The sequence below is a fragment of the Cucurbita moschata genome, unplaced genomic scaffold (genome assembly GCF_002738365.1).
Source record: "Cucurbita moschata cultivar Rifu unplaced genomic scaffold, Cmos_1.0 Cmo_Scf00011, whole genome shotgun sequence".
In the NCBI taxonomy this organism is placed as follows: domain Eukaryota; kingdom Viridiplantae; phylum Streptophyta; class Magnoliopsida; order Cucurbitales; family Cucurbitaceae; genus Cucurbita; species Cucurbita moschata.
The window spans coordinates 1,924,905-1,937,355 of NW_019268527.1; the positions used below are offsets into that span (position 1 = coordinate 1,924,905).

General features: G+C 36.8%; 3 protein-coding genes across 4 annotated transcripts; 1 reads left to right on the plus strand and 2 right to left on the minus strand.

The window, feature by feature from the left end:
- Window positions 1-2,035: 2,035 nt before the first annotated feature.
- On the minus strand, window positions 2,036-3,933 carry LOC111449536 (cytochrome P450 71B19-like). Its single transcript, XM_023089466.1, has 2 exons — window positions 2,906-3,933; window positions 2,036-2,796 (listed from the first exon to the last, which is right to left on the minus strand). Exons 1-2 carry the CDS (start codon window positions 3,803-3,805, stop codon window positions 2,179-2,181), a joined length of 1,518 nt encoding a protein of 505 aa, XP_022945234.1. The 5' UTR covers window positions 3,806-3,933; the 3' UTR covers window positions 2,036-2,178.
- An 807-nt stretch (window positions 3,934-4,740) lies between these two features.
- On the plus strand, window positions 4,741-9,032 carry LOC111449540 (cytochrome P450 71B37-like). 2 transcript variants are annotated; one of them, XM_023089469.1, is made up of 3 exons: window positions 4,741-5,071; window positions 6,635-7,630; window positions 8,260-9,032. In XM_023089469.1, the coding sequence occupies exons 2-3, from the start codon at window positions 6,722-6,724 to the stop codon at window positions 8,854-8,856; spliced, it is 1,506 nt and encodes a 501-aa protein (XP_022945237.1). In that variant the 5' UTR covers window positions 4,741-5,071; window positions 6,635-6,721; the 3' UTR covers window positions 8,857-9,032. The 2 variants fall into 2 exon arrangements, with proteins under 2 accessions (XP_022945237.1, XP_022945238.1); XM_023089470.1 differs by lacking the exon at window positions 4,741-5,071 and adding an exon at window positions 5,104-5,206.
- A 923-nt stretch (window positions 9,033-9,955) lies between these two features.
- LOC111449541 (NDR1/HIN1-like protein 13) lies at window positions 9,956-11,359 on the minus strand. Its single transcript, XM_023089472.1, has one exon. The coding sequence runs from the start codon at window positions 11,238-11,240 to the stop codon at window positions 10,185-10,187; it is 1,056 nt and encodes a 351-aa protein (XP_022945240.1). The 5' UTR covers window positions 11,241-11,359; the 3' UTR covers window positions 9,956-10,184.
- Between the last annotated feature and the right edge of the window lie 1,092 nt (window positions 11,360-12,451).

Sequence of the window (12,451 nt, forward strand, 5' to 3'; positions counted from 1 at the left end):
TTTTTTTTTTTTTTTTTTTTTTTTTTTTTTGTCTTGTCTTGTCTTGTCAAAAGTGGCCCCGAAAAAAACTTATAAATTGAGTGCCAAAAAAGCTAGCTTTTTTTTAATTTATTTACTTTTGAAATTAATAGTAAAAAAATCTATTAAATTCTTTTTAAAAGACAAACGTTTTTTCAAAATTTAGGTATGAATCACACCTTCTATGTAGGAAAAAATTTTAAAAATTGGGTAAGGTTAAATGTAATCATTTTATTCCAATTTATCGTTTTATGTGTTTTGGGATCAATTTCTAACTTGAATTCATTTCAAATTTAGCTGTCCAATACTTAAATCTGACGTCAATAGTGTGAATGAAAATAAATTCTCGATAACCCATGTACCGCTTTCATCTTTAAATTTGTTGTTTTTTTTAGCAATCGAAAATGTAGCGTTAGACTTTAAGGTTTAAAGAGTACCCGAACGACTTTAAGGTTTAAAGAGTACCCGAAAACGAAGTGAAAAGTCAGCTAGCTAAGCTAGCACAAAATAAAAAGTTTGAGAGGCAACTTTTTGTAGATGCTGAGACTCAAACTCGATGTCTCTTCCATGTCCATGTCCATGTCCTCCTCTTTCATCCCCTCCCGTAACCTCCAATTAAAATGGTACAAAAGATTCACCAAAGCCAACTCCACTGTCTTCACCCCCAAATTCAATCCCGGGCAAATTCTTCGACCAGCCTCGAACGGCAAGAACTCAAAGTGTTGTTCTTCGTAATCAATCGAGCTCTCTTCAAATCTTTCGGAAAGGAATTCTTCTGGGTCTTTCCAGTATGTGGGGTCTCGTCCAATTGCCCAAACCTTCACTTGAACCATTGTTTTTGGTAAAAATCGTAGCCTTCTATTTTGAAGTGGGAAATGATTTCTCTTGGAGTAAGAAGAGGTGCGAATGGATAGTCTCTTTTACTATCATTTTCAAATATGGAAGTTGTTATATGTCTTTCTCTATTACTTTTCGTGTATTTTCCACATTGTTTCCGATTTCTTCTTGAGCTTTCTTCATCAGTTTTGGGTTCTTTACGAGTTCTGTCATTGCCCAAACAAGTGTAATTGAACTCTGTCTAATCCTGTCAAAAGTATATTTTGTTGATGAAGGAAAGCCGCGGAAGGAAATGAAGGAGAGACATTGGAATTTAGAAAGAGTTCAAGAACAAGAAGAAAAGATGATCTTTCGATTAAGTAGATATATATCGAGCCTAACGAAAACAAATCGTGAAGTGTTTGAGTTCTCATCCTCGTGTTCAAACAATGAAATGTTTTCAAATTTTTATTTGGATGTCTTTAAAAACAGTAGATCAAAAAATTACTCAAAAAGAAAATATGATGGTCGATCAAAGTCCAAGATTTCTTGATATTATTCTTATAGTGACAAATAGAATGATATCAAAAGATGGTCGTCAACTCCAAAAAAAAAATTGAAAAATTACCTACATCAAAATTTAATATTTTAAAGTGTTTAATAGCGTTAGACAGATTTGAACGTTTAGTTTCTGGTAGATAATATATATCTTAACTAATGAAATTAGATTTAAAAATTATAATCAGATCTAATTGAATTGTATCGGGTCCTATCCAACTCAACTCTAGAACTTCGTACACTCTGTGATTCATACAGAGAAGCCTTGCAAGAAGATAGAGATTGAGACAAATAATAGAGGACGAAAATCAACTTCAAACATTTTTGTCTCAATGCATTGGACCTGACATCCGATGAGATCAAATGTCTGGAACAAAGTGAGAATAGGAAGAGAAATCATTATAAACTTTGTACATTAGGTTCTTTTTTTCAAAAGCTTAGATTTTTTTAATTAATTTATTTTTTTCAAAATTAGTAGTAACCATGTTTAAAATGTTTAATTTGATGTTACTCGTGCAAATAAATTTTCGATGACTCATATGTCATCTTTAAGTTGGACTTTAAAATTTAAAAAGTATTATAAAACTAATTGGAAAGTCGGCTTAAAGCTAGCTAAACTAGCTCACAATAACTTTCTTTGTGTTGGTGCAGTGTAAAATTATTCGATGTAATACTATAATTATATAGGTCAAGTTTTAAGAATTGTATTACATATAAAAAATACTCACTATTTGTGACAAAAATCATAAAACTTCATAATTAGAGGATTCAGCTTGGAACTTACACTCATGGACGGTATGCAATTGGTACAAGTTTGAGGGGCAACTTTTTGTAGATGGTGAGACTCAAACCCGAAGTCTCTTCCATGTCCAAGTCCTCCTCCTTCATCCCCTCCGGTAACTTCCAATTAAAATGGTACAAAAGATTCGCCAAAGCCAGCTCTACATTCTTCACCCCTAAATTCATCCCTGGGCAAATTCTCCGACCAGCCCCGAACGGCAAGAACTCAAAGTGTTGTCCTTTGTAATCAATTGAGCTTTCTTCAAATCTCTCCGGAAGGAACTCTTCTGGGTCTTTCCAGTATGTGGGGTCTCGTCCGATTGCCCAAACATTCACTTGAACCATTGTTTTCGGGTAAAAATCGTAGCCTTCTATTTTGAAATGGGAAATGATTTCTCTTGGAATAAGCAGAGGTGCTGGTGGGTGTAGTCTTAGCGTCTCTTTCATTATCATTTTTAGATATGGAAGCTCTTCTATGTCTTTCTCTATTACCTTTCCTTTGTTTCCGACATAGTTTCTGATTTCTTCTTGAGCTTTCTTCATCAATTTTGGGTTCTTTACGAGTTCTGTCATTGCCCAAACTAGTGTAATTGAACCCGTGTCTAATCCTGCTAAAAATATGTTCTGTTCATGTACAATATATTGATATATTAGCTATGAGATTCAAAGTTTTGAAACTAAACTAATAATTTAGCGTGAAAACCATTAAAGTTTAGGGATAGAAGTTGCTTACCAAAAGAATGGCTTTGATGCTTTCTTGGGTGATGACAACGGTGCAAGATTCAAGTTGCTTTTTATTAATAGCTAAAAGCACATCAATGATATCATCTTGCTCTAGTTTAGACCTTTCAGGACGAAGATGTTCATCAATCATATCTTGAAACAAGGCATTGATCTCGTTAAAAACCCTTTCAAGTCTAGCATATCGTCCACTTAACCAATCAATGATCTTCCCTACAAAAGGAATGGGAAAAAGCTCAGAAGCACTATAGCTTCCTATTAAGGCCTCAGCTTCGCTCACAAGCTCATGAAATTCATCCCCCCTAAACCGCATCCCAAAAGCAATTCTAAAAATAACACCGGCCGTGAGAGCAATGGACTTCTCAGTAAGATCAACAACAGCTCCACAAGAAGCAGATTGCGAAATCGATTCAATTAGCAAACCAACTTCTTGCTCTCTAATGGGTTCGTAAGATAACACCCTCTTCATACTGAAAAGCTCAAGTATACAAATTTTTCGTATCTCTCGCCAGTAATCACCATACGGCGAAAACACAATGTCAAGAGAATTGTAAGTGAATTTTTTGACTGCTTGAGTTTGTGGTCTACTACAGCTCTGAAGATCGTGAGTTTTCATGAGGGCACGAGCTGTCTCGACAGAGGATACGATGGTGGTTTCTACACTGCCGAGGCTGAGGCTAATAATTGGACCGTAACGCTGAGAGAGGTGCCATAGGGATCTATGTGGGAGCTTGCCAAGTTGGTGCAAGTTTCCTATGAATGGAAGCTTTGGTGGACTTGGGGGAATATTACCCTTCTTTCTATTTGCAGCTACTTTCTCTTTGAGGATGATGAAAAGTAAAGAGAAGAAGAAGATGAGGGGAAGCCATGGAGGGAAATGAAGGGAAGACATTGGAGTTTAGAAAGAGCTCAAGAACAAGATGAAAAACTTTGGATTCTCATTCACATACATCATTTGAACAAATGGTACCAAACAAAAATGGCGGGACACTCCATGAAAGCAACACGTTGTCATCTTGTCACCACGAAAAACAAAAACCGAAAACTACCTGAATCAAAATTTAATCTAATTTCTTTATTTTAAAGTATTTATTAGCGTAAACATATTTAAATGTTGATCAGATTTGATTGGATTCCACAGGCTCAGTCAATTAGGTCTGTTCCTATTAGACCCAACCCTAGAACTTCGATCATTTAGTGGTCCCCATGGAGAAGTCTCTCGAAAAGTTGGAGATATCACCCTCTATGGTAAGGCAAAAACCCCATATCAAGAAAAATGTTATTAAAATTTTATATAAATAAAATATTTTCATTTTAGAAAATTAATAGTTGATAAATTAAACTTCACAAAATACATAACTCTTTTATTTATTTATTTATTTTTTTTTTTTTTTGTCAAAACATATATATATATATATATATATATATTTGTTATTGATTTATTGTAATTAAATAATTAATCATAATGGTTTCAATTAATTTTATTCCGAATAAAATAAATTAAAATACGAAAGGTTATCAAAATGTTATATAAATAAATAATATTTTTTTAGTTCTAATTTAATTTTTGTTAATTAATTTATTTTAATTAAATTAAATTATTAAAATAATTTTAACTAATTCAATTTTGATTAAATTTTCATTTATTTTATATATATATATATATATATATATATATATATTAAGTTTATTGTGCAATCAATATTAATCATTATTCATTACTCACCAAAAAAAAATTTAAATTTTATATTAAAAAATTAATAAAGTAAATCGAGATAAACAAATGATTTTACGAAGAAATATATAAATATAACAAAAAGAAAAAACGATTTCAATGATTATTTAGGATGTGGGATTAGATGTCCATCCCAGGGTCAATATCTCCGGCAATGGCCTGGAACTGTTGTAAGTCACGCTATCTTTCGGTTTGAAATGGTGAAGATTGAGAGCAGGTTAATTGGATGGCCCAATTGACTGGAAATTTCGGCTTTGATATTGACCTAATGGTTGTGGGAGCTGCATCTTGCTTGACATTGATGGCCTTGTTGCTCGAATGTCATGCCATGTCGTGCGAGAAATTCCAGGGTTGGTCTGACTCGGCGCACTGCAGTTGCGTAAGACAATTGTCGATTGAACACCGATTGCGGACGCCTCTAAGGTTCGTAAAATCTAGTTCAATTTCTCTACTGTAAGTTAGGATTTCGGTAAATCATGATAGGATTTCGTTTCGATTTGGAAGTTTTCTGAGTTTACCATCTTGAAAGCTCGATGATCGTTGGCTTATGATTCAACAGTAACCTTTCGTAATCTTGCTTGTTATATTACTTATTAGAATTTTCTCAAGTGATGCTCTGTTTCTACTCCTGTTCTTGGAAGATTAAAAGTCCGATATAATTGTATGCGATATTCTTTGAAGATTTAGTGTCTTCTAAATGAGAGATTCTCTAATTTCTGCAGACATGTAGATTTCCAAATTACTCTGACTTGAAATTGGACAGGAACCTTCAGTTTCATGTGGCTTTTTGGTTTCTTGCGTATAAGAACTTAATACTAATGATAGGCTGCAGAAAAGATTGCCACTTGCGAGTTGCTAATAAGTGTTGATCTACTCTTTATTGGAAGTTTGGCCTCTCATTCTTCTGTACAAATTATGTTTCTATGTTTCTCCTTGGGGTTCTCTGACTGGGAGATTCATGGTTAAGCTAGAATCATTTGGAGTAATACAACTTAAGTTCTTATTTGGCTTCTATGGATGGAGAAAAGTAACTGTATTCTCAAAGACAATTATAGTTTATGGGGTTCACTGCATTTTTTACAGACTGTTCTATGGGACCTCTATAACTTTGTCTCTTTTTTTTTATTAATCATAATGGGTGATTTCTTTTGCGGTCCTGTTAGGTAGTTTAGGCCTGAAGATGTTTCACCTCCTTGGCTTCACTCCCATATATCCTCCCTTCTTATCCAATGAATGTGTTATCGGTTCCAATCCAAAAAAGAAGAGTGATTCGTGTGGCTTTCTCGGTCGCTGCTGGTATTTGACTGTAACAGGTTTTTAGAGATCCTTTCTTCGAAATCATAGACCAATTTCCTTTTTTTACGTAAATGTCTGTTTCATTCATTCTGTTAGGCAATTTTCCATCAAAATAGTAAGAAAGATTTGCAGGTATTAGCTTGCTCAAACTTTTCCTTGTATTCATGCCAGGACATTTTTATACCAGCCCTTTAAATGGCCATAGCTTAAAGTTTTGAAGGTTTAGAGAGTTGTCGAAAAACCTCTCTAGAAAGAACTTCAAGTCTTTGGGAAAACATCTTCTAAATTTGTGACTTAAATTTGGATCGTCCTTGATCAGGTTTAATCTTTCTCAAGCCACCCCTTCCGGCTATTCCTAGCCAGTGTCAAGTAGGAATGGAGGAGTCCATAGTTGACACTCCTCTTTCGTCTTCCTTGCATGACCATTAGACTTTGTTGCTGTTATTCCCAAACATTTTAAGATTTGAAATAATCCTCCATTTTCATATCCACAACTACGATTATTTTCAGGGCATTGCTAATAATTACGTATTATATGCATAGTTTATCATAAAGATGCAAATACTATAATAAAGGAGAGAAACAAGATGAATATATGAAACCTCCAATTTCTGTTACTGAAAGTGCTTTTGCGAATTTTGTCCCAGTAAATTTTCTACAGATTTAACAATTTTATTCGTGGATATGTAGGTGCTCTATCTCTGTCTTTATAGACCTCAAAAGTTGCAGCTTTGATCATCAACCAAATCGATAAAATTCAATACCAACAAAATCAAAATGCTTGGCCTTGATCGGATGATGCATAGCCTTTCCATCTGGGTGGTTTCTCTGCTCTTACTGTTGTTTTTCCTACTGCTTAAAACAAAGACACACAACAAGAAACTTCCTCCAGGCCCCCCAAAGCTTCCTCTGTTGGGTCACTTACACCTTATTGGCTCCCTCCCCCATCGCTCTCTGTGGAAACTTTCAAGAACTTATGGCCCCATCATGCTCCTCAAACTTGGCTCTATTCCAACCATCGTAATCTCCTCTGCTGCAGCTGCCAGAGAGGTGTTACAAGTACATGATCTTGCTTGTTGCAGCCGACCCCGCCTAGCTGCTAGTGCAAGATTTTCATACAACTTTTTAGACATAGGTTTATCTCCATATAGTGATCATTGGAGGGAAGTTCGAAAGATTTGTGTTCTTGAGCTCTTTAGTGCTCGGCGGGTGCAATCGTTTAAGTCGATCAGAGAAGAAGAGGTCGCTCTACTTTTAAAGTCAATCTCTCAATCTTCATCTCTTGAAATTCCCGTTGATTTGAGTGAGGAATCATATACTTTCACTGCAAATATAACAACACGGATAGCTTTTGGGAAGAGCTTTAGAGGGAGTGGACTAGATAATGGAAATTTTCACCAAGTTATCCGTAGAGCAATCGCAGCATTGGGAAGCTTGTCAATGACTGACTTCTTTCCTAATGTGGGTTGGGTCATTGATCGACTCAGTGGGGTTAGTGGGAGGCTGGAGAAGAGCTTTGCTGAGTTGGATGCTTTTCTCCAACAAGTAGTTGACGACCACATCAACTTCAAAGCAACTTCTCAGAATGAAGAAAATATTGTTGATGTTTTGTTGGAAATGGAGAGAGATTGTTCTAAACCTAATGCCCTACAACTCACTAGAGATTGCATCAAGGCACTTATCATGGTAAGCTCTAACCATTTTTCTTTTACCTTTTTTAAGTTCAAGTAAGTTCACCACCTCTTGTTTCAATTTTCCAACTTATTTGTGAGATCTCACGTCGATCGGAGAGGAGAGCGAAACACCCTTTATAAGGGTGTGGAAACCTCTTTCTAGCAGACGCGTTTTTAAAACCTTGAGGGGAATCCCGAAAGGGAAAGCCCGAAGAGGACAATATCTGCTAGCGGTAGGTTTGAGCCATTACAAATGGTATCAAAGCCAGACACCGGGCGATGTGCCAGCGAGGAGGCTGCTCCTCGAAGGATGTAAACATGAGGCGGTGTGCCAGTAAGAACGCTGGCCCCAAAAGGGGTGGATTTGGTGGGGGTCCCACATCGATTGGAGAAAGGAACGAGTGTCAGTGAAGACTTTGGACCTTGAAGGAGAGTCGATTGTGAGATCCCACATCAGTTGGGGAGGAAAACGAAACACCCTGTATAAGGGTGTAGAAACTTCACCCTAGCAAACGCATTTTAAAAATCTTGAGGGAAAGCCCGAAAAGAAAAGCCCAAAGAAGAGAATATATGTTAGATGTGGATTTGTGCGATTATTAAACCAAGCTCTTCTTTGTTTCTTTGGTGTACTGCTTTAATTAGGATATATTTATAGCCGGAGTAAACCCAGGGGCAGGCACCATTATTTGGGCAATGACAGAGCTAGTTAGGAATCCACGGGTAATGAAGAAGCTACAAGATGAGATCAGAACCAGCGTAAAAGAAAATCAAGTGAAGGAGAACGACCTCGAAAAACTTCAATATCTAAAAATGGTAATGAAAGAGGTTCTGAGGTTGCATGCACCCGCTCCACTTCTCCTTCCAAGAGAAACCTTGTCCCATTTCAAGCTCAATGGTTACGACATCGATCTCAAGGCTCATCTTTATGTCAATGTATGGGCTATCGGACGAGACCTGGATTACTGGACAAACCCAGAAGAATTCTTGCCTGAGAGATTTATAGGAAGCACTATTGACTACAAAGGGCAAAATTTTGAGTATTTACCATTTGGAGCGGGTAGGAGAATCTGTCCTGGGATGAACATGGGAATTGTTACAATGGAACTGGCATTGGCTAACCTATTGCTACTTTTTGATTGGAAATTGCCAAATGGGATGAAGGATGTAGACATGGAAGAGGATGCTGGTCTAACAGTTTCAAAGAAATTGCCTCTTAAACTAATACCAGTTGGCTACTAAGTTTAGCTCGACTTGTGAATAAATTTTGCTGCCAAATAGCCTGTAATTATTCTACAGAACTTGAGTCTGATGAACTACAACTTGGTAGAATTTTGATAGTTGTATTTGTTTAGTTTTTATGATTACGTTACATGTTAATTGAAATAACATGTGATCTTTGGCATTCCATATTCATGACATCTTGTGATAGGTTAGAATATAGTTCAAGTGTAACAGCTCAAGTCTGCTGCTAATATATATTGTCCGTTTTAACTCGTTACGTGTCGCCGTCAGCTTCACAGTTTTAAAACGCGTCTACCAAATACGAGATCTCACAATCCACTCCCTTGAGAGCCCAGTGTCCTGGCTGGCACACTGCTCAAGTCTACCTAGCAAATATTGTCCACTTTGGTCAGCTATGTATCGTCTCAGTTTCAATATTTTAAAATGTGTCTACTGATGTGGGATCTCAGAATTCACCCCCTTGAGGGTCCAATGTCCTCGTTGGCATAACGCTCAGTGTCTGGCTCTGATACCATTTGTAGCAGTCCAAGCCCACCGTTAGCAGATATTGTCCGCTTTGGCCCGTTACGCATCGCTGTTAGCTTCACGGTTTTAAAATGTGTCTATCGATCTAGGATCTCACAATTCACTCCCTTAAGGGTCCAGCGTCCTCGCTGGCATACCACTCGGTGTTTGACTCTGATATCATTTGTAATAGCTCAAGTCCACCATTAGTAGATATTGTCTCTTTTGACCTCTTACATATCGTCATGAGCTTCACAATTTTTAAAATGCACCTACCGATGTGGAATCTCATGTCAAGTTACGGATTTTGTTGAATAATTGGCACAAAACAAATACTTGGAAGAAAGAAACTTTCGTTAAGAAAATACTTTATAAGACTCTTTTCACTCTCTCAATACTAACTTTTTAAAACATTTTTCTAATTTTACTTATTATTTAGAGGCATACGATCCTTAGAGCCTTGACCAAAACACTATTCCCAGCTCTTATTAGAGCTAAAATGTTTAGATATTTCTAGATCTTTCTTTTGAGATATTTATTTGTATCGATGTTCTTGGTGTTCCTTCTTTTCATGAAAGGAATTGTCAAAAAATCTCAGAATGCTAAGTCTTTGTTACATTTCATCCCCAGGAAACCAAATACAAACAGAATTTAGCCAGAATTCAGCTATGTTAATGCCATTTGTTCCCCCAAGAAGCCAGAAAACTTATGCAAATCCTTCATATCCAGATGATTCAAGAAGAAAAAAAGAACAAAAAACCAAAAAAACAAACTCCATGAGACAATCAGACCCAAATCATAACACTTCTTTAGATGAATTCTCAATGTTTTGTCTTACATTTAATTCTGAGAAGAACCCCACCAGGAGGGCCACCAATAATCAAAGTGCAATAACTGTGTAGCCAATAAGAGTATCTCAGCAGAGAACCAAAGTTGGACCTTGCCCTGAAAATCCCTCTTAATTCAAGCTTTATCCCATTATTTTCAATTTGCTTCTGCAGCCTTAAACTCTCTAAAATGGGTAGCCTTACCTGACTGGACGTCATATGAACATTCACCAAATGGGATCCTTGTTTGGATGCTGAGAAAGGAGCTATGAATCTGGTAGCAATCAGTGTGTTCCCATAGTAAAGATCCAAGATCATTGAACTGAAATCCACACTAACTTTCTTGTTTGGATTTGTGAAGTTTGCTAGTAGATTCATATCAGCGTTTAGCAGGTACCCCATGTCGAGATATGCTGCGTTTAGATTGGCAGCGGCTACATCAAACCGTGGGCTTTTGGGACGAAAAATGAGGTAAACAATGAGGATTACTAAGCCTCCAACAATTACAAGCACCCAAAAGATTGCACAAAAGACTGCACCAAACCACATTAGTGGATTGGTTTGGCGGGGCAATGGCATAAGAAGAATGTTCTGCTGATTTCGTCTGTTGTGATCATCTCCATCATCTCTTCGACGGTGATGGGGATGGGGCTCCTGTGAATCAGATGGGTCTTGAATTTGCACTCTAGGACGTGATTGATGCACATTTTGCTCCGGTAACTTCGTGGCCGCCTCTGGATATGGAATTTGATGGTGCCGTTTCAATCGTGGCGCTTTCTCAGGTGGGTCAAGTGTTTGAGATTGTGATCCTTGGCCGGATTGTGGCGGCGGTGGATATATGTTTTGACGATTTTTCTTTGAACGTGGTGTCTTGCCACTAGTAGGTTGGGCAGAGGACGCTGAGGACGGCGGCGGAAATGGAGTGGTTGGGTCGGAATATGGGTCGGGATGGGGCTGTGGTGGAAGAGAAGGGTCTTGAAGCGGTGGCTGAGGACGGCGGTCAGGCTGCAATGGGCGGTGGAAATGAGGGTTGGTTTCAGGGTGGTGCATGATGGGAAGAAGAGGAGGAGGAGGAGGAGGGGAAGAGGAGGGGATGGAGATGATGAGTGAGGGAATGATGTTAAGCCCATAAGAAGCTTTGATTTTGGTTGGAGAATGACTTGAATTCAACTTCAAGAATGATTTGTGGAAAGGGAAAGTATCAAACACAAGCAGAGAATCTGAGGCAAAGTTGTGATTTTTAGGGGCATATGTCTTTACGCTTACTGGGTTTAGTTGCACTCCGAAGTACAGAACATTGTCATGGGTTTTATAATCATTGGTTCCAGGATTATATACTTTTTCTATCTTGCATGTTTTACAAAGAAGATGAGGATAATTTAACGATTTTTATTATGTGTACGTTGAGTTGTGTTAGATTTAACAAGGGTGTTTGTCGGTTGAGTTCGATAGATAATGACCTTTAAATTCAATCTAATTGCTCTAGTTATAAATTTTTCAATCCAAACAACTCGTCGAGAGATCTCATGTTGGTTGGAGAGGGGTACGAAGTATTCTTATAAAGGTGTGGAAACCTCTCCTAATAGACACATTTTAAAACTGTGAGGTTCGGTGATACGTAATGGGTCAAAGCGGACAATATTTGATAGTAGTAGCTTTAGACGGTTAGCGGACAATATTTGATAGTAGTAGCTTTAGACGGTTACCGGACAATATTTGATAGTAGTAGCTTTAGACGGTTACAAATGATATCAAAGTCAGACACCAAAGGGTGTGCCAGCAAAGACTCGAGCTCCCAAGGGGTGGATTATGAGATCCCTCGGGTTGAAAAGGAAAACAAAATATTGGGGTGGATTATGAGATCCCTCGGGTTGAAAAGGAAAACAAAATATTCCTTACAATGTGCTTCAACCATACAAAATATTCCTTACAACGTGCCTTAAATTAAAATGCTCAATTTAAACAAATATTTTAATAATATATCTTTCAAATAATTAAAATTCATTTATAAGAATTATTAGAGAATAAATAATAAAAATAAAATAAATATGTATAAATAATTGTATACTAACCAAAAACATATTTATTTAAATTAACAATAAATTTGAATTAGTTTAATTCACAAATCTTTTCGAACTTCCTAAAACATATATTTTCGGTCAATTAAATAAAGAGAGAAAAGAAAAAAATATTAGACATATTACAAAAAAAAAAAAAAAAAAAAAAAAAAAAAAAAAAAAAAAAAAAAAAAAAAAAAAAAA

What these genes read in the sequence shown, in the direction of transcription:
- LOC111449541 (XM_023089472.1), bottom strand. Translation starts at nt 11,240, where the DNA reads ATGCACCACCCTGAAACCAACCCTCATTTCCACCGCCCATTGCAGCCT.
- LOC111449536 (XM_023089466.1), bottom strand. Translation starts at nt 3,805, where the DNA reads ATGTCTTCCCTTCATTTCCCTCCATGGCTTCCCCTCATCTTCTTCTTC. An exon ending in GCATCAAAGCCATTCTTTTG is followed by an intron (nt 2,797 to 2,905) that starts GTAAGCAACTTC and finishes GTACATGAACAG; the next exon opens with AACATATTTTTAGCAGGATT.
- LOC111449540 (XM_023089469.1), top strand. Translation starts at nt 6,722, where the DNA reads ATGCTTGGCCTTGATCGGATGATGCATAGCCTTTCCATCTGGGTGGTT. An exon ending in GCATCAAGGCACTTATCATG is followed by an intron (nt 7,631 to 8,259) that starts GTAAGCTCTAAC and finishes TGCTTTAATTAG; the next exon opens with GATATATTTATAGCCGGAGT.